The 22,206-nt window shown below is 41.7% G+C and overlaps 1 protein-coding gene across 1 annotated transcript; it reads right to left on the reverse strand.

Moving 5' to 3' along the window:
- Positions 1–4,888: 4,888 nt before the first annotated feature.
- Positions 4,889–15,409, reverse strand: nudt19 (nudix (nucleoside diphosphate linked moiety X)-type motif 19). The gene is made up of 6 exons (XM_080729577.1): positions 15,245–15,409; positions 10,682–10,894; positions 9,608–9,864; positions 8,166–8,423; positions 6,581–6,788; positions 4,889–5,269 (listed from the first exon to the last, which is right to left on the reverse strand). The coding sequence occupies exons 1-6, from the start codon at positions 15,312–15,314 to the stop codon at positions 5,064–5,066; spliced, it is 1,212 nt and encodes a 403-aa protein (XP_080585703.1). The 5' UTR covers positions 15,315–15,409; the 3' UTR covers positions 4,889–5,063.
- Positions 15,410–22,206: the final 6,797 nt, after the last annotated feature.

A 22,206-nucleotide genomic window follows, 5' to 3' on the forward strand; every position in this document is an offset into this window, starting at 1 on the left:
TCGCATCGTTCGCGAATGTCTCATCTCTACTGCGCGCTGCTTGGGACGGGGCAGAGTTGGCCGAGCGGAGAAGTTTTATTTGTTTTAACGGTGTTATCGGTGTGCACTGCTGTGCCTGCTTGACGTGCTTGTTACCCTTAATGTGAATATTAAGCCACACTGTGGAAAGCGTTTCAATTGTAGGCCACGTTGATTATTAAATAATAAAAATACAATGTGTGCTGCTCTGCACGTCTCGCTCATCATTCTGCACGTTTATGCGCCTGGAAAATAGCAGATCTACAAGCTCACAACGCGTTGCGGATGCGAGGCATTGTGAGCTTGTAGATCAGCGAACGTCGCTCGACACCTACTATACAGGTCTACTGATATGCAAATAGGCTTGTTTCTTTCTTAAACAGTTGTCGAGGTGTGGGGGGTGTGAGACCCAAGACTGTTCCACACTGCGCTGTCGCGCGTCATTGGATTGTTACACCAACTTTCGTGCCTGAATTTATTGGCGACCAGCATCAGCAATGTCGCATAGTTGATGACACTATGTGCATACCGCCACCTATAGGACTGGGCTGTATAGTGCTAGTGATCTCCCGGGAGGCCAGAAGGTCTGCCAATGTGAATGCTGGCCAGCGTGAACCAGCAACCGTTTTCAGAATCAGTTCTAATCAAACGGATTGCAGTGTGAATCCGCCCTAACAGAGAGAACTGTGTTACCAAGCTAAGGCTTAGCCAATCATGTCATTCAAGTTCACCTGTGTCCTGTTAGTCCCTACGTTTTAAACCCTGTGTTTGAGTGTTCCTTGTCAGATTGCATCATGTTATCCTGTGTGTCATGATGTATGCTCACCCGCCTGATCTTGAATAGTTTTCATGAATTCAAACCCTACTCCAATGATTTTTTTGTATTGCCAATAGTATTGGCAATACAAAAAACGTAGGGACTAACAGGACACAGGTGAACTTGAATGACATGATTGGCTAAGCCTTAGCCAATTAGGCCTATGTTATGGCCAAGGAGTCATTTTAACTGAAAACTATTGGTTGGAATGGATTCAGCAGCACAAAGATACCCTAATTACACACCTCATACGTTCATATTGGCCATTTTTTTTTATTTTTCCCCCTTTAATCCCAGGCCCTCGGGATACCCCCAACTTTGATTGGCTCCCACAAAGTATGTCAAGGGAGTTGGGTTTGAAAAGTTCAGAGGTGTAGACACCTTTATGAACACATTTGTGAAGAAAGCTATTGATTTAGATTTAGTTCCCAGATTGATGTAGCAATCGGCTAACTTTCCCTCAAGCACCGTCATCATCAGTGTTGTGTTGGGTTCATGTTTTCAGACATTTAACCACTTAATAAACCCTCAATATTTCGTAAACTTGACCTTTCACTCTTTTCTTAGCCTGCTCTTTTTCCCCCCCTACACCAAACCTCTTGGCCAAAAATAGCCGATCTCAGTGGTGTAAAGTAACTAAATACATTTACTTAAGTACTGTACTTTAGTACACTTTTGAGTCATTTGTACTTTACTTGAGTAATTCCAATTTCCAATACTTTTCCTTCTACTCCACTACATCTTGGATCCAAATATTGAACTTTTACTCCACTACATTTATTTGAACATTTTAGTTATTAGTTACTTTGCAGGTGCACATTATAATATTATAAAACACACATTAACCCACTTTAGCCCTATTTTATACTGTGGCTACTTGAAAATAGCCGATGTACAAGCTCACAACGTGTTGCATCGCATCGCAACACGTTGTGAGCTTGTAGATCTGAAATAGTACTTTTACTTTTGGTACTTTAAGTACATGTTGATGCCAATACTTTCATACTTTTACTCAAGTACATTTTGAATTCTGGACATTTACTTGTATCTACAGTGCATCTACAGTGCAATATTAATACTTTTACTTGAGTACAAAATGTGAGTACTTTTTTCCACCTCTGGCCGAGGTGGAATGAGATGTGAAAAATGAAAATACAATGACCTTTTAAAGTCCAATCACAGAAAAGCATTTTTATTTTAATTTATTTCATTTTGAAAAGATGAAGATTTTCTTTTCTTCTTAATTAATACTATTGACACAGGTCTGTGTGGAACAAGTCCAAGTGAATGTCCCTGTGGTCAAAGGTTTATTGCAGTGTGCCCTTTCTCACCCACTTAAACCCTACATACTTCAGGTGTTATGACAAATAGCGGATCTACAAGCTCACAACATGTCACATTGTGAGCTTGCAGATACATTTTCTTTTTTTATATACATCTGATCTGACCCAAAATCTACAGTTGCTGGTACCCAGTCAGTTCAACTGAACAGGCAAGGAAAGTATAGGTGTTATGAAAGACTATGAACCACTGACCGCTTCAGTAGTAATACTACAACTATCATTGCAGATCACTGTAAGTAAGAGTCCATTCTTATTTAGCCCATCATTCAGCTTCTGAAGGCTGAATGAAGGTTGTTCTCTATTTCACTGCATCGGCGTGAACGCAGTCGTTAAGTTTTATATCCATTGTCCCAGTGGAGAGAGGTAATGATGTCCGAACTACAATAAATGTGGTGGACCACCTCTTTCAACCACTGGCAGATGTTCTAGTCCAGGGGTCTTCAACGTTTTCAGGCCAAGGACCCCTTAGCTGAGAGAGAGATGAAGCAGGGACCCCCAAATTCCATATGGTTTCATCGTTTGACAGCACAATCATCAGTGTATTTTGGATTCATGTTAATTTGTTTTATAACCACTTGAACCGTCAATACTTAACACTTTTGCTGCAACATACTTTGAAGGGATGAATTTTCCTTGCTGCCACGCCGCTTCCTCCATAGGCCTCCGCTCTTATTTTGAAGGGCCGGCGGGAATTTGCGCCAATGTTTTTTCACTTTAATTTCTTCAACGTTTACCCCATCTAGTCACGTGACAGTGTGTTGACATGAAAGTGTCATGGCGGCCGCCATCCAAGAGCAGATTGAGCTGTAAACATGCCAGCCTTGGGAACAAAATGTATTTTTTTTTTTGTAAATGAAGTCTCTTTATTGAAAGATCAATGGATTTCTAATGGAGGAGCTTCACTTCGCGTGCACGCCCAACATACGTTGTAAACAAATCGCGGAATGGACAGCCAAGACGTACAATAAGTCATAACAGTGTTACTGTATATACAGTAAGAGTGACGAGGAGCCTTGTCAACGGCGTCATGGTATTAACCCTTTCATTGACGAGCTGACATGTCAACAGCAGCTTAAGTGTTTAATAAACCTGACCTTTCACTCTGTACTTATTCTGCTCTTTTTTTCCCCTCTACACCAAACCTCTTTGCCGAAAATAGCCGATCTACAAGCTCACAATGCCTCGCAGTAGATCGGCTATTTTTGGCTAAAGTTCTCAGAATATCGACGTTAGGGTTCAAGTGGTTAATATAAAAAAGGAGAAAAAAGGTAATGAGATAAAATAACGTTTTCTTTATAGAGGTATAGTTCACCCATAACACTATTGATAGTGTTTTTGGTTGCATCCTGATCCCAATATTCCAATATGTAATGAATGAATTGATTAAACAAGACATCTTAACTCAATTAATGCCGATCCCGCGATGTCTCGCGAAATATTAAAAGGTATCTACAGTGCCGATCCCGCGATGTCGAGCGAAATATACTGTATACAGTAATGCTGGCGCTGGTTACCTTCGGTCCGGTGAATAACCCTGGCACGGGTGAAGTCGCCGATTAATCCTCATCGTGCATCCACGTGCACACAATAGTGATCCCATCCCATAGAAACCAACGTTCTTTCTCATCTTTACAGTCAATTTTCTCCAAAAAACACTATGATGCCAAGGATGGCATTGGATTCTCGCTAAAATAGCACAAGCATGAAGGCATCCATCTTAGATCATAGTTTACGTTCGGGACCGGAACTAGTCACGGGTGAATCTTGAACATCGTCAAGTGGGAATTGTGTGCTCGATCTACTTCTGGCCTTCAAAATAAGAGAGTGGCCGCGAATGGGGAAAACGACCGGCACTTTGGACAATTAACCCTTTCATGTCGGTGGCACGAAATCCGTTTTAACGAGAGAAATACAATATTTAAAATATTATCGTATAACCTAGTCCAGCGGATTCCAGGGACTCCGTGGGTTCCTTTAGGGGGGGTCTAAATTGACTCACACAAGTCTGTAACTCTGACAGTGTACAAACGGAACCTCCGTTTGTACACTGTCAGAGTTAAGAGAGACCTTGAAATGTGAACGTTTGAGAAGCACTGACCTGGTCCACTCAGTGATTATACTGTGGGAGGTGTTCTGGAGTACATACTTTATATAACATTTAGTTTATATATAGTTTTTCCTTGGCCTCCAATGTGCTTCAGTTAATCAAATATTGCGATATTGGATCAGGAATGAGGAACATGGGGTGTGTAATTGATAGGTAAAAAAGGCATTTTGTTGGTGAACAACCTCTTCAAAAATAATTACCGGATTTGAGCTTCAACACGACACTAAATTAACCCATTTAGGCTTGAACACATTATTACGCAATATTTTATGCTTTAAATATTTAAAAAATAGCAGATATACAAGCCCACAGCATGGCACCGAGTGCCACGCTGTGAGCTTGTATATCTGCTATTTTTGAAAAATCTTGAAAATTTGTGCAAATCTTTGAATATTTTGACCCGATTCTATAAGTGTCTTCTAAATCCTTCTAAGGTTTTTTTTTCTTTTTTTTAACTATGTTTCTGTCAGTGGTTCTCAAACTGTTTCATGCCAAGGACCCCCAAAACTACATGTATTTGGCCACGGACCCCCATCTCAAAATATGTTGTTCCAGGGACCCCCCCCCCCCCATCTCAAAATATTGTATCAGGGACCCCCCAGAAGCAAATATTTGAGTTACAAATGTTCACTTTCAAAAAGATATATTCAAAAATAGCAGATCTACAAGCTCGCAGCACAGCACTCATGCCGCGCTATGAGCTTGTATATCTGCTATTTTTCACTGGTTAAAGGATTCAATAATTCTAGGCCTAAATGGGTACTAAAACAAGGCTGGGTCAGAGCTGGCTGTTTGGGCCCTGTCCCGGGCCAGGCACTTGGAAAGGCAGCAGGTGCTTGTATTTGGGCTTGATGGTGACCTGCAGCGTTGGAGTGTAAGGGTCCGAGAACACCACGCGATGGAGGCCACCGTTCTCCTCTTGATGGTCTGCACTGTCTGTAACTACCACCTGCTCTGAGCCATCCACTGGGTACAGCCTGTCCCCTGGAGATGAGTGTGAGAGAGTGTGTGTGAGAGAGAGAGAGAGAGAGTCAGAGTACTCACATTCTTTACCCAACTAAAAGCATCAATGCTGCAATATAGAATAAGTACAAGTCCAAAATGTACTTGAGTAAAAGTACGAAATTATTGGCATCAACATATACTTAAAGTACCAAAAGTAAAAGTACAAATAGCCTAGGTATAAAACAGGGCTAAAGTGGATATTAATCCATTTATGTTTGTTTTATAATACAATCATTTATATCTGCAAAGCAATCAGTAACTAAAGTTTTCAAATAATGAAAGTGGAGTAAAAGTTTGGAACCTGAGATGTAGTGGAATAAAATAAAGTATTGGAAATTGGAAATACTCAAGTAAAGTACAAATACCTCAAAACTGTACTGAAGTACAGTACTTGAGTAAATGTACTTAGTTACTTTATACCACTGCATACTTGAGAATCAAAGATTTTCCGTCTGTCCAAAAAGTGGATTTTACAAAAAGGTGGGGGTCTGAGACATTTCAATTAAATTGTGTTTCTGTGAATAGCAAAATACATTTCTTGAGTTTTACTACAGCTTAGTCATCGCACGTTAGTAGACATTAAAGTCTATCTATGGGAATAAAACTGCTCCTGGCATCGCGTTTGGAAGAACTCGCTAACGCTCAGGTTTTCATAACAAAAAAACATATCTTACACGGATAGTAACAGTGTTTGGTTATAAAACAGAAAAGAACTTTGGTCTCAAGTACTGATCTATGACTGGGACATATTTCTTGCAGTGGAGTTATGGCAAGCTGCCCTTCGTAATATGGGGGGGGGCTGCGTTTGCGTGCGGCCCCACTGCTCCACGTATTGATGCCTAAGGCAGGGGTCTTCAACAGGGGGTCCGGGACCACTAGGGGGTCCTCAGAGTTACTACAGGGGTCCTCCAAATCTTTCAGTGATAGAAACCTTTTCATCTTCTTTTTTTTTATATTAACCACTTGAACCCTAGTGTTCATATTCTGAGAACTTTAGCCGAAAATAGCAGATCTACAAGATTGTATTTTCGGTTTGTTGTAGAGGGGGAAAAAGAGCAGACTAAGTACAGAGTGAAAGGTCAAGTTTATCAAGTACGGATGGTTCAAGTGGTTAAATATCTGAAAACACAAATTGACATGAATCCAAAACACACTGATGTTTGTGCTGTCAAACAATGAAACTATATGGAATCTCTGAAAAGGTTGTGGGGGTCCCTGCTTCATCTCTCGCTTAACTAAGGGGTCCTTGGCCTGAACACGTCTAAGACCCCCGGCCTAAGGGTTTCTAACCTGGCAGCACTGTCATGTAGCTTCCGTCAATGACCACGCGGACGGGCAGCCAGTGCTCACAGCCCTCGGCGGCGCGACGGCTGGCGAAGCCGTGGAGGTCGCTCAGCGAGGGGAAGTGGCACATGCGGCGGAGGTCATAGAACTGTGGCGGGGCGATCCACAGGTCACGGGCCTGGTAGCTCTGCAGGACCTCCGACGGCGTGGACCACTGAGGAAACGATGGGTGAGAAGAGAGGTGTAAGCAACGGGATGACACTGCAATGTCAAAACCAATAACAACAGCTATAACATGGACACAAGTCTAAAGTTATGTGTACACATGAATGCAGCACAAAGGAGATACATTGCAACAGAAAGCATCTAGGTCTAGGAGATGCCTGCTCAACTAAAGGCCTACGTTTGAGAGATTCTGTTTACAATTTGTTTTATTCTAGTATTTAATTGTACACACTGCATGTTATTGTACATTTTCACTTACTTTGACAATGTGAAAATATATTTGCCTCTTTGAATTGAGAGAGAGAAAGAGAGAGGGAGAGAGAGAGATTGCCAAACTTTAACCTTACTGGGAGCTTATCTTTTGTAATTTCTGGCCTGCATGTGCTACTGTACTTACAATAAAAGAGAAAATAAAAGAGAAAAAAGTCTGCACACCAAATTTGCAGTTCTCAATGTAGAGCTTTACTGTGGTAACGTTTCGAGCCGCATGGCTCTTCCTCAGACCTTCTACTGTACTGTAATTTAAACAGTTTATAATCCCTACACTACGTATCGCAGCATGCCCTGGACACGTCATAATAAAAACAAACAGATAGGGCTGGGCAATGTGACTTCAAATCAATATCACAATTATTTCATACCTCACAACCCGTCGCATGGTGACAGGTTGTGAGGTAGATCTTCTATTTTTTCTTCTATTTAGCACCATTGTTCAACAAAGTATAAGGTGGTTCATCATGCTAATCGATTTAAGCAAAATTATAAATACAAAATAAAAATAAAAAGTGTTGATTCGTTGATGTATACTGTGTCTCTAAATGAATCGATTAACCTACGAGAGCAAGATTGAGTCGGTTATCGGTTCCAAATATCGGTTTCAGTTCATGCTCGGTTAAATGCCCAGCCCGATAAACCAGTGGTTCTCAAACTTTTCAGGGAGCGACCCCCAAAATAATCATATTTTAACTGGGGACCCCCCACCCTGACGAGCACTAAGAGTTACATTTTGTATAAATCGGTTCTATTGTGAAATTAGCCGATCTACATGCTCACAACGCCTCGCAACGAGAATGTAGATCGGCTATTTTCACAATTCCTGCATCTAATATTTGACAATTTGGCCAATGTTTAATTTGAGGTAGTAAAAAGTCCTTAAATTATCACTTTAGAAATGTGTAGATACCCTATTTACACTTAAACTTCATGTTGGTTTGTTGAGTGAGAAAACAATGTTGCACATTAAGCTAATCATCTGGGGACCCCCCCAAAATAATTTGGGGACCCCCCTGGGGGTCCGACCCACAGGTTGAGAACCACGGCGATAAATAGATACTTTTTAATGAAAACCAACCAAAGTGTGAATCACCTTGAAGTGCACGATCTCCCTCTCGTCCTGGTGCGTGTGAGGAGGGGTCTGCTTCAAGCAACAAATGAAAAAGGCAGTGTCGTACCTCCTCTCCCTGCCGTGGAGGCCGCGGGGCGTCAGCCAGTTGCCCCACTCGTGCAGCGCCCAGATGTTAGGGACCACCTGCAGCTGTCTGCACATGGTGAGGAAGTTGGAGGGGTCCCTGTTCACCAGGGACCGCCATCTGTCCAGCTCACTGCTGGAGCACAGCTCCTGTACCTGTGGTCCGGTGACCATAAATATATATATATAAAAATGAAAAAGAAAAAAGGACTGTTTAATTACTTAAAAATACAAATTACATTAAAATAATAAATGTAAAAAAACTAAAAACTAAAATGGCAGATTCGTTTTTGGTACTACAATTTTCTCTGATCAGTTTCTCTGATGATTGCGAGGGCCACTATATGTCCTACTTTGTCACTTTCTAGTATCTCATACAAAAGAAGCAAAAATAGCAGATCTACAAGCTCAAAACGCATCGCAGCGTGATGAGTTTTGAGCTTGTAGATCGGCTATTTTTGCTTCTTTTGAATTGGAATCCTGAATTATTTTTTGTTATTTTTGAATTGGAATCCTGAAATGTAAAATTTAGATTTAATTTCAAACGCATTTAGTTATACCCATGTTAACTTTATGAACCTATATACAAAAATTACAAATACCTACATTGGACATAAAATAAATATATTTTAATACTACTATACTAGTCATTAAGCTACGAATAAAAGCAGGTCATGTTCGGAATTGTAACAGCTGAAATCAATAATATATCAGTATTCCAGTATTAACCTGCGGGCCGCATTACGTGAAGGTGGGGGCCGCATGTGGCCCCCGGGCCGCCAGTTGCCCATGTATGGCTTAGAGGCTATCCACCACCATTTTTTTGCACCACACTTCCAGTTAACAGCAGACATACAAGCTCACGTTGTGTCGCAGATGCAGCCGTTGTGAGCTTGTAGATCACACTCGGCTGCGGCGCCGGAAGCTCCGTCCAACTTCTGCGCAATGCACTATGGGATGTTGGAAAGTTGTGGATAATGTTTTCTTCAAATGTAAGCAAACATGGCTGCCATGTTTGAAAGATAGAGCTGTTCTGGAAGTCAAACATGCATTTCACGATCGCGATCATGCCGAAAGTGGAAGTAGGATGTTTTGGCCGTCTTTTTTTTCAAAAGCAGCCAACTCGGGAAAATGTGTGTTAATTTTAGCACCTTTCAACAGAACAGAACATCAAAACAAGTATTTATTATTATCATTTAAATTGTGTTGAAAACGGTTGTGAATGTTGAAAACTGGGACGATCCTGGCCAAACCGGGACATCTAGTCATCATACAGTGAGTGCAGTGGTTCTCAAAGTGGTTCAGCAAAATATATTTAAATAGCGCTTGCTGTAGTGTACCTGCGCAAGTTGCTGTTGTGGCCGTGATTCAGGAGTTTCATGCGTGATGCTTTCCATCAGCGCGTTCTCCTGTGTTCTATTCAAGACCAGCAGCACGCCGCTCTCCTCGAAGGTCTCCCGCAGGGCACAGATCCTCAGCGCCACCTCCCCCGGCACCGGGGAGCCCAATTTCACCCGGTCCGTGGCGAAGATCGCAGGTCTGGTCTCCGCCGGCTGTTTGACACGACCCAAACCAAGATTCGGCAAGTTCCTGAAGGCTTTTAAGGCAGGGTAAGTGATACAAGCAAAACCTTTTTTTGCAAAAAGAAATCTTAAAGTAATCATCGCAATAGAGAGGGGTCTTCCCATCTCTCGTCTCTCCAGCACTTTAGTAAACAGAGCTGGACAGACGTTGAGTGGCGGAGACCCCTGTTACGAAACAAAACTAGCAGTGAGATACTTGACGGGGTTCCAGGGGAACAAAAGATCCTGACAAAAGTTGTAACATTCTTTGAAACATTTTAACAGTCGCTGATAACATGACGTACGACCGTCATGGATTTACCTGCGTTGGTGGAGGCGAATTCGGCAGCCTATACAAACTACACAAACATTCAGATTTCACAAAAAATTTGCTTTATAAAGTCTCAAACCTGTCTAAATACTGGCCGGCATTGTATAATTACCCGGAACCTCCGATAACTTTCTATTTTCCCATACATTTCCTGGTGTTCCCCATGCGCACCAACCCCATCTATTGAACACTGAGATGTGGACAAAAATGGGTCCGGAAATACATAGGAAAACAGAAAAATATTGGATAAAAAAAAGGCTTCTTATTAAAGAACACGGAGGATCTGGGTAATTATACAATGCCGGCCAGTATTTAGACAGGTTTGAGACTTTATAAAGCTCTTTGTTTGTGAAATCTGATGAAAGTTTGTGTAGTTTGTATAGGCTGCCGAATTCGCCTCCACCAACACAGGTGAATCCTCATCCATGACGGTCATACGTCATGTTATCGGCGACCGTCATGTTTCAGGGCTCGGGGAGACCTTGAAATGTGAAAGTTTGAGAAACATTGACTTAGCGTACCTTTAAAGATGTCCATCCATTCGCTGGAGAAGTCGGAGGGTTCCAGCAGCCCCCCAGGGAACACGTATGCGTTGGGCATGAAGCCGCTCGTACCGCTGCGCTTCAGCAGCAGCACGTCGTAGTCAAAGCAGGACACTGGTGGGAGGCCGGCGTTGGAGCGGCCAGGAGGAGAGGTGCCTTGCTCCGGGGTCTTAGGACCCACATGATGTAGGCCTGTCAAAAGGTATTACACCAGTAAGACTCCGTAATCGCCGGGGAGATAAGCGACCGTCAGGTCACATACACAAACTTTAGAAGGCAATTGTAGCCAATCAGGCGGGAATATGGGAAATGGGACAGATCCATGTTGATGACATGACTTTAGAGATACTGTGTAGGGTACGGTTTAGCGTGATTTTAGGCCCAAATCTGTTGGGGAAGTGTCCAAAAATGTGTTTTGCAAAAGTCTGCATCATGGTGGCGCTAGAAGTGGGCCATGTGAGAAATCAGCTGGAGGTTGTGGTTTGCCAGCCAAGGAGTGTGTGTGCAAAGAGTAGGGCCAAAAGTGTGACGTGACGTGACGGAGGACAGACAGAGGGACAGACAGAGAGCCGGTGGAGGTTTTCATAGTAACTTGCGACCTGACGGTCCCAACAACCACCCAATCGCAATTATTGAGATATCATCATCACAATGGTTTTGCAGAACCGTCAGAATGTAGGAGCAAACACCCATCCATGGGCTGGTATAGATCGGCTATTTCCAATATTTAAATTGCAGTTTTTAAGTATACAGTATATAACATAGGCTATGTCAGTCATTTCTTTAAAAGGCCTATATGCAAGTTATTTGTCATACGCACACTAGGGTGCATCAAATTTCAATGCAAAAACTTTAACGTCAAAATTTCATTTCACTCTATCTAGAACTTTGTTCCACTGTCTATACAAATGATTTTAGCAAAGTTTGGGGAAAATTCATTCATAGTTAGAGGTGCAACGCAGCATGTCAAATTTAGGGAAAAGTGATATTTCGGCTACTTTTAGAGCTTTCATTTCTTGATAACATGACATGGCAATTTCTCCAAAATACAACAAATAGTTTGTGAGAAGGTGTTTCTTACAAGAGAAAAGGTGTTTAATGAAGTAGAAACATTTACATTTTCATTGAAAGTCACTGAAGAATGATTGAAAATATTGAAATAGTGTCCTAGTTAAGTGACATTTCGGCTGCTTTTAGAACTCTCATTTCTTGATAACATAACATGGCAATTTCCAAAAAATACAACAAATAGTTTGTGAGGAGGTATTTCTGCCAAGAGATAAGGTGTTTTATCAAGAAGAAACATTTATATTTTCATTGAAAGTCACTGAAAAATGTTTGAAAATATTGAAATATTGTCCTAGTCATTCACTTTGTTCAGCTTGCGCTTGTAGGAGCGAAGATTGGGATGTTCACGGCAGTCATGCTCAACTAATTGCAGCACATTCTGAAGGTGTTGCTCACTTGGCTGCTGCCACAAAGTCTGATGTGAGTTTGACCCCTCGCTCGGCACAGTCATTCACAACATTGATGGCACGCACATTCACCACAACTGCCTGGAATGATGCACTGGTACCCCAATCCTCTACATTGAGTGGAAGAAATGCTGTATCGATTTGCAACTGGTGCATACCAAACCAGCAGTCTGGGTTTGCAAGGTCGGCTAACCTGGTGGCCGGTGAGAGGACTGGAAACTTTGGCTTACAGAAACCAGTGCCAAAGTGCTACTGTGGCTCGCATTGGGAGGTTAACTGGTTTGTGCTCCAAGATGGCATCCGCAAGTGCATTCTGCTGATCAGCTGGTGCTGAGGAGTGCCAGGGGCAGCATCTAGTGTGCCTCATCCACAAAGGGGAAAGACGAGGCGTGCAGAGAGATGATCGCCAGGCTGACATGCAAACTACTGCAGGGCTGGTGCTGTGCCGACCAGGTTGTCAATATGGTATTCGACACCACTTCATCAAACACAGGCAATCTCACAGCATCCTACAGACCACTGCTCTTGTCTGGGTGCTGGCATCACATTGATGTGCTCCTCAGCCACATCTTCACTGGACTCACCCTCACCAGAGGTTGTTTAGGTGTCTAAAGTACAACTGGAGCTTGCTGCTGCACAACTACAGAGGCCCATTGTTCTTGGGCAAGTTAAGTGCTGAATTCACCATGTATGCTGCAGCAGTGATAGACTACAGACAAGGTGAGTGCGACTACCATGACTTTGTGCAGCTGTGTCTTCTCTGGGTGCAGATGATATAGACTCCAGTAAACTTCCAACGACCTGGACTGTGCACAAGGCGCGCTGGATGGGCAAGCTCCTCTACACTCTCTATCAGGCTTTGATGGAACAGCACATCTTGCATCCCCAGGGCACCATCACCACACGGCAGCAGGTGCCGAAGATTCTGGCATTTGCCAACTTCATTACGCACATCTACGCAACATGGTGGCTTACCTGTAACAGCAGTAGATGAGTACGTCTGAGTACGTCTGTTGACGAGAGCATTGCAACATCAGCCATGAAAGCACAGGAGGCACCACTAGATGCTGCCCCTGGCATTCCTCAGCACCAAGATGCCAGCTAATCAGCAGCATGCACTTGCGGATGCCATCTTGGAGCACAAACCAGATAACCTCCCAATGCGAGCCCCACAGTAGCACTTTGGCACTGGTTTCGGTAAGCCAAAGTTTCCAGTCCTCTCACCGGCTACCAGGTTAGCCGACCTTGCCAACCCAGATTGCTGGTTTGGTATGCACCAGTTGAAAATCGATACAGCATTTCTTCCACTCAATGTAGAGGATTGGGGTACGAGTGCATCATTCCAGGCAGGTGTGGTGAATGTGCTTGCCATCAATGTTGTGAATGACTGTGCCGAGTGAGGGGTCAAACTCACATCATTCTGTGGCAGCAGCCAAGTGAGCAACACCTTCAGAATGTTGAGCATGACCGCCGTGAATATCCCAATCTTCACTCCTATAAGTGCAAGCTGAACACAGTGAATAACTAGGACAATATTTCAATATTTTTCAGTGACTTTGAATGAAAATGTAAATGTTTCTTCTTGATTAAACACCTTTTTCCTTGGCAGAAACACCTCCTCACAAACTATTTGTTGTATTTTTGAGAAATTGCCATGTCATGTTATAAAAGAAATAGAGTTCTAAAAGCAGCCGAAATGTCACTTAACTAGGACAATATTTCAATATTTTCAATCATTTTTCAGTGACTATCAATGAAAATGTAAATGTTTCTTCTTGATTAAACATGCTTTCTCTTGTCAAAAACACCTTCTCACAAACTATTTGTTGTATTTTTGAGAAATTGCCATGTCATGTTATCAAGAAATGAAAGCTCTAAAAGCAGCCGAAATGTCACTTTTTCCTAAATTTGACATGCTGCGTTGCACCTCTAACTATGAATGAATTTCCCCCAAACTTTGCTAAAATCATTTGTATAGACAGTGGAACAAAGTTCTAGATAGAGTGAGATGATTTTTTTTTGCATTGAAATTTGATGCACCCTAACGCACACAAAGAAAAGAAGCCTAAAAGCCAATTAAAGAGAAATGTAAATGTTTACTTACAGTATTATGTTGTGCCAAAAGCACAATTAAATCACAAATCACAATTATTTGTACAACAATTAATTGTCGAGTGAAATGTCATGATTGTGACAGCCCTAGTATAGATACTCCTGGCCCTAGAATGGCTGTGATATTACACCAGGGGTCTTCAATAGGGGGTATGGGACCCCTAGGGGGTCCTCAGGGGGTCCTCCAAATCTTTATGTGATAGAAACCTTTTTTCTCCTTTTTTATATGAACCACTTGAACCCTAGTGTCCATATTCTGAGAACTTTAGCCAAAAATAGCAGCTCACAACGCCTCGTAGGTCGGCTATTTTCGGCAAAGAGGTTAGGGGGAAAAGAGCAGACTAAGTACAGAGTGAAAGGTCAAGTGTATTAAGTATTGACGGTTCAAGTGGTTACATATCTGAAAACACAAATTGACATGAATCCAAAATACACTGATGAATGTGCTGTCAAACAATGAAACTATATGGAATCTATGAAAAGGTAGTGAGGTCCCCGCTTCATCTCTCTCTCAACTAAGGGGTCCTTGGCTTGAAAACGTTGAAGACCCCTGTATTACACACATTTATGTATTCCTTCCAGATACAGTAATGTAGGCTATCTCACAGCTATATGTTAGAGCTAAGATACTCCAGGTTAAACATTACTCAAGTAGCTACAAGTGAAGTCAAAGTTACTCTGTCAAATATTTACTTAAAAGAGAAAAAGGAGAAAAACATTCTTACTGTAAGTATTCAAAAGTGCAAATTACAACCAACAATTTCTTTTCAATATCATTGCTGTATGACATTTCCCCCCAAAAGATTCAAAAATACAAATAACAGTGAAAATAGCCGATCAACAAGCTCACAACGCCTCACGATGCGACGCGTTGTGAGCTTGTAGATCTGCTATTTCCCCCACTACATGTTTTCACCATTTAAATTCAAAGATATGATCCAGAGATCAGCCCTACCCAGATGTGTCCTGCCTGCAGCCAGGATGATGGTGGCTGCTTCTTTCCATTGCTTCAGAGCCGTGTTCATGCTTTACTCTCTGATAGTAAGAATAATGTTCTTTTCATATTAGCATAGCAGCTTCATGCACGCATCATCAGATCAGCTTCTGTTCTTCTGTCTGCTTGCTTTGGTTTGTTTTGTTTTGTTTTGTTTCGTGCCAAAGTCACGTGGGAGGAGGAAGGTCAAGAGCGCAGAGGAGAAGGAAATAGAGAGGGGACCTTGGGGCTCTTTGCTTGGGCAACTAGCGCCATCTACTGTCTGGACGACCAACGCACAATGGAACAGTCCAGATGTCCTACCATTGGTGAACAGTAACTATTTAACTATTCCAAAACTAATTCCAAGGTATATATTTTTTAAAGAAAGAAAAATGAAAGCATATTTATGACTTTATGATTTATTTATGACCTATTTATGACTTGATTATTATTATTATTGTAAAGGCAGATTTGATTCAGTGTCAAGTTTTTGTTAGGCTATTTATTCTGAGATGCACATCATTTACAGTGGATGAATAAAGATTTGAAATTGTAATAAAAATGTATATTACTATTATTAATTAGCATGAGTGTGCAGTAGCACAACATTGATGTGAAAGCAAAACAATATGTGTCACTACTCACTATAAACTCATTGAACAATCGTGATAAAATAATTGTGATCTATTGATCAAAATAATTGTGATGATCATTTTGGGCCATAATAATCGTGCAGCCCATGAGCTTTTAATCATGTTTCATGATGCTGTATGGGAAAATTTTGCTAAATTCATGAAAAGATTTTTGGAAGACTTTTGGAAAGCATTTAACAAATATTTACACAACCAGGGTTCAACAAAGTAAATAATTTTCACACATGGCCTTGAAGCAGCTTCAGTGAGTGGTTGAATCAGACTGTTTCTTGGACTACAAGTCTTAAAAAAGCCAATACTTTTATTACAACAAATCATTGAATCCGGATCCAGAATCAATAGGGGTACATTTACTATATAATACTTTTTTTGTCTTAGGAATGGGACAAATACAAAAAACATATTATTTTGTCTCCATGGCGTGAGTAATCAATAGAAAAAAAATACATTTTGGGGGTGAACTACTCCTTTAAGTCTTTTCCTCAGCAGGTTACTGAGTTCATATTTGTTCTCATGTATGTGTGTGTGTGTGTGTGTGTGTGTGTGTGTGTGTGTGTGTGTGTGTGTGTGTGTGTGTGTGTGTGTGTGTGTGTGTGTGTGTGTGTGTGTGTGTGTGTGTGTGTGTGTGTGTGTGTTAGTAGATTATCATAAACCCAGACTAGGCTGCCTAACTGCTGCTTGGATTTCTCACTGTACTACTGGCCTTACAGAAACACTTTGAATTGTCTACAAGTCTACAAAGGAAAGGAACTTTATTTTGCATATTAATTCACAATCTTTATACTACTTCAAATCAATGTCACTTCAAGGTTATTTAAAGATTTTGTCAGCTGGATTATGATTAATGGCTGATCTACAAACTCACAACCACTCTAAAAACATAGGGAGGAACTAATGTACCGTGACGTCACCCTTTTATTTTCTCGCGACCTGTTTGTCGATTTAAAAAAAGCTATTATTAGAACTAGAAAGCTGCAATTCTGTGAAATTGCAAGTGTGGTTGCACTGAGGAGAGTCGCGAGGAATCCACTGGGAACTAAATTCCGTCTTAGCAGTTATATTAGATATTGTGATGTCATGTGAAGCATGACAGCAGTGACAACAGTGTGTGAAGCATGCACAAGCAAAATAGTCCAGTCATTTTAGGCCAAAATTAGGCCAAACCTGGAACAAATTGCAATAGTAGCAAACTCAACTGATTTTGTTTCCTCAATATGTCCTTAGTGAGGGAAAAAAAGTCCCAAGGAATCCCATCGGGGCAAAGTTTTGAAAACGACCTATCTACCTTCACTTACTATACACTACAATATAAAGGAAAAAATGACTGAAAAAAAATCTGCTTTAAGTGGGATGTGAGGGGTCAAACTAGGGGTTTTTAATTATTCTGAATCCATTGCAATCATTTGTTTTGCACGAAAAACATTCCTTGGGCCAGAAATGGCCACTCAAAACGTCAATTGTCATCAATTTTCATCAATTTTCAGTCTTTTGGGGTCCGTTTTTAGCCCAAGGAATGTTTTTCATGCAAAACAAATGCTTGCAATGGATTCAGAATAATTAAAAACACTTAGTTTGACCCCTCATATCCCACTTAAAGCAGATTTTTTTTCAGTCATTTTTTCCGTTATATTGTATGTATAGTAATTGAAGGTAGATAGGTCGTTTTCAAAACTTTGCCCCGGTGGGATTCCTTGGGACTTTTTTTCCCTCACTAAGGACATAATGAGGATACAAAATCAGTTGAGTTTGCTACTATTGCAATTTGTTCCAGGTCTAACCCTAAAATGACTGGACTAAAAGCTTCACTTTTCTGTTGTGCAGGCTTACAACCCGCATACCATCACCAGGCGCGTCACAAGGGGGGGAAAAGTAGGACTGAGTTACTAGGGCCCAAGGTGGAGGGGCCTTAATTATGTTATACTTTAACTATTGAAAAATAGCAGATCTACAAGCTACAAATCTACAAGCTCACAGTGCGGCACTGAGTGCCGCGCTGTGAGCTAACATAGAAACATAGAAACATTAGAAGGATTTGAAATATTCAAAGACTTGCACAAATTTTCTAGATTTTTCAAAAATAGCAGATCTACAAGATCACCGAATGCCGCGCTGCAAGCTTGTAGATCTGCTATTTTTCAATAGTTAAAGCACAAAATAATGCTTAATGTGTTCCCAGTCTAAATGGGTTAAACCCCCTCCCCCTATGAAGAACATTTATGGAGGGCCCACAGTGAATCCTTGTACCCAGGGCACAGGGGTGCGACACCCCTTGCCATCACTCAAAAAGTTTACAAAACACTGGTTCACTTTGCTGGAAAAAAGAAATCTCTGAGCAAATACAATAGTGTTGTTGCCTAATAGCAATCACACTAATTATGAAAGAAGAAATGTAATCTGCTATTAATTATTCGATTAACCTAGAATTAATCTCTCAAGACAGATTCCGTTACAATGTGTAGTTTGTCATTAATAGGAAAGTAAAAGACTCACCACCGACTGACATCCAGAGGTAAATTCAAAAGTGCCAACCGGTTCCCAGATTAACCTACAACAACCTGGGAGATTTATTAGGTTATTGGTCCTAACTATCGTTTTGGAGATATTTCCGGTTATTTGTCCAACCCTAGGCAGTATTCCTATTTATATAGGAATACTATTCTTTAATATTTAAAAGTTTATGTCCCTCATACTGTATATTTGGAGGCCAGAAGTGTGTTCCTGTGAAATAGCTGTGGTGTCTTTTTAGGAGAATCTGTTAGCATTCAGTGTCACATTGTAACATTTTTCTAAATTCTTTCCTTCAAATTAATTTGTCAGCACTCCTGTCATTACATAAGCAACTCTCTCTGGCAAGTAAAAGGCTGCAACACACACACACACACACACACACACACACACACACACACACACACACACACACACACACACACACCACAAACACGCGCACACAAACGCACGCAGGTGCACACACTCAGGGGTGTCATATATCTCTATCAAAGAGGTATTGTAAAGGCAGCCAGGCTTCTTCATCCACTCATAGAGAAGGAGATGTTTGCGAGAGGCTTTTCTCTGACGTCAAACGACAGTCCAGAGTCAAACCCATGCTTTAACTCAAAGCCAAACTATTGCCAAAACACTAAGGTTTTAATGGCAATAACATTCATATTTTAATAAAATAGAGTGAACACCTGTAACTGCAATATGTCGCATTTTTTCACTTTAAATGTGGGCCTATTTATTTTTGGCAAGCGCCCATATGACAATATTAATCTTTGGTTTAAACTATGTAGATTTGCCTTGATATCAAGCATACCAAGGCACTTCACTGAATACTAACTAGAAATGTATTCTGTGGTTCAAAGTACAATCATGTGAAGAGTGTTAGTTGTGACAGTTGTCTTCAGTGCTCCTGGCAGGTTAAGCAGGCACCTCTCAGTACAGGGACATCGGTGAATGTTCAATCCTGATCCTGATCCTGATCCATTTCCGGCTCCAGGTCATACCAGCCTCCTCTCTCTCTACACAGGGACGTGAACCAGTGAATGTTCAATCCTGATCCAGGTCATACTGGTCTCCTTTGTTTTCCCAGGCTTTCCCCGTCACCCAGTAGTAGCCAAGGTCCTCCCTCCCTCCTCCCAAGGAGTGACTGCGTGGTCACATAGGAGCTGCCCCCCCCCCCCCCACACACACACACACACATGCACACAGCGACCAGGAGACAGAACCCAGGATCAAGTTGGAGGGACAACTTCACATCCTCCACAGACACACTTTCATTACTCTGCACTTTCACCTTGGAGGAAGGTGTGTATTTGATATTTCATCCTAATATGAATGATGAGTCTGTCTGTCTGTCTGTCTGTCTATAATATCTATCTGTCTATCTGTCTGTCTGTCTGTCTGTCTGTCTGTCTGTCTGTCTGTCTGTCTGTCTGTCTGTCTGTCTGTCTGTCTGTCTGTCTGTCTATAATATCTGTCTAGGTATCACCACATCATTGTGTGACGTATCGTGAAGAGAAGGAGAAATAACACAGAGAAAGAGAACAGAAAAAGCAACAGAGAACTCAAGTAAGTTTCTAAGAAATATGACAACATCACTGACAATGATGAAAACAACCACAGGCTTCATTTAGTCACACTGATATGTGGCCTTGACTCGGTTTTGAAAAAAATCAAACTAATTTGAAAGCAGTCATCCATACATTTCTGCAGTCAATAACCATAAAAGATCAGGTGTTTTTCCACGGGTTTAATGGTCAGACTCAGAATGAGAGCTTCTAGTGATGCCATAAATGCAGAATGAGGCACAAGTAGGAAGAAGAGAGATGCATTTACACCCACTCACATACTTAGTGTGATGTTCAGCGGGCACCAGAGTGTTAAATCAGCCATGAAACGCTGCAATTATGCCACTATAAACTCACTCAAATGGGCACAAGGACAATCAGCGGAAAGTACAGAGTTCTCAGCTACACCAACATGCACAGTATAATGGATGTAACCCCGAAGAGTGCACAAATGGAACCAAATGGACCTGTGTAAGTAAGTCGATCGGAGAGGCTTAATGTATCAGCCGAGAAAGCGGTTGTCTACCTCCTGTAGTGGTTTCAATGCATTACACCAGGGGTCTTCAACGTTTTCAGGCCAAGGACCCCTTAGCTGAGAGAGAGATGATGCAGGGACCCCCACAACCTGTTCGTAGATTCCATATAGTTTCATCGTTTGACAGCATAATCATCAGTGTATTTTGGATTCTTGTCAATTTGTGTTTTCAGATATTTAACCACTTGAACCGTCAATACTTAATAAACTTGACCTTTCACTCTTTGTACTTAGTCTGCTCTTTTTCCCCTCTACAACAAACCTCTTTGCCGAAAATAGCCGATGTACAAGCTCACAATGCCTCGCAAGCGCGAGGCGTTGTGAGCTTGTAGATCTGGTATTTTTGGCTGAAGTTCTCAGGATGCTAGGGTTCAAGTGGTTAATGTGAAAAAGGAGAAAAAAGTTTCTATCACACAACTATTTGGAGGACCCCCTGTAGTAACTCTGAGGACCCCCAGGGGTCCCGGACCCCCTGTTGAAGACCCCTGCACTAGACCCCTGGGAGATGGATTGCAGAGGCGGAGCGCGACACCTATCAGCTCCCAATACTTACCGGGGCGACTTGCCGCCCCCACGCCGTGATACTCATGCAATTGATAGTTGCCTATCGCTAGCCTATTGCTTTTACACTATTTGTTATGGTCAAAATGTTTTTATTTTTCATGAATGTGGTACTAGTTGTCATTACAAACACATCCATATGTCATTGTTGTCCCACACAAGCCATCACACTCTGCTAAACAGATGTTATACTTTTATGTGTTTTGCCAAGTCCCGGAAAAGATGCCCTGTGATTGGCCAGTACAGTCACTTTGATTGGCACTTATGCCGAATGATCACCCCATAACATTATTTATGATATTGTGGTGGCTTGTGTTGGACAAACAAGGCATGGATGAATTCCAAGGAGAACTTTAGCCAAAAATAGCAAATCTACAAGCTCTCAACACCTCGCGCTGCTCTTTCCATGCCATACCTGCAGGCAGCATGCATTCAAGATAATTGTCTTGTTCAAACTCTCCTGAACTTGAATGCAGCATCTTATATTAAAATAATTGCCCTCTCTGTGTAGAAATCCATGCCGTACACCACATCTCCTATAGTTCAGTGTGGTATCAAGCACCGCAAATAGCCGACCTCCAAGCTCAGGTCTCAGGTCTGCTATTTTTGATATTTTCAGCAAAAGCCCCTGTCTCTCTAACATTCTCTGCACATGAACATGAACATGAACACATGAATGGATTCAGCCTTGGTGTTGTTGTTTTTTATTATGCAAGTGGTGACAGTTGCTAAGAAACACAGTGCTTGACAATGGCTCATGCTGTGGACAGAGTGTTGCAGTGTATTGACAGATGACTCACTCACTGGGAGACGTTTGAACTGTCAATGTGTCACAGGGATGTGCAGAGAACGTTAGAGAGGTAGGGGCTGAAATTTCTAAAAGGGCCTTTAGTTTTGGTGAAAATATTGAAAATAGCAGACCTCCAAGCTTACAACGCGTTGCACTGTTGTGAGCTTGGAGGTCGGCTATTTTCAGTGCGTGATACCCATAGGTGATACCACTCTGAACTAAGCATAATCAAGTCAATGCTGGAGTTGTGGCGTATGGTATGGATTTCTAGAGAGGGCAATTCTTTCAACATAAGATGCTGCTTTGGACACGGCAATTCTCTTGAATGCTGCCTT

This window comes from Nannobrachium achirus, assembly GCF_963921795.1.
Source record: "Nannobrachium achirus genome assembly, chromosome: 7".
NCBI lineage: Eukaryota > Metazoa > Chordata > Actinopteri > Myctophiformes > Myctophidae > Nannobrachium > Nannobrachium achirus.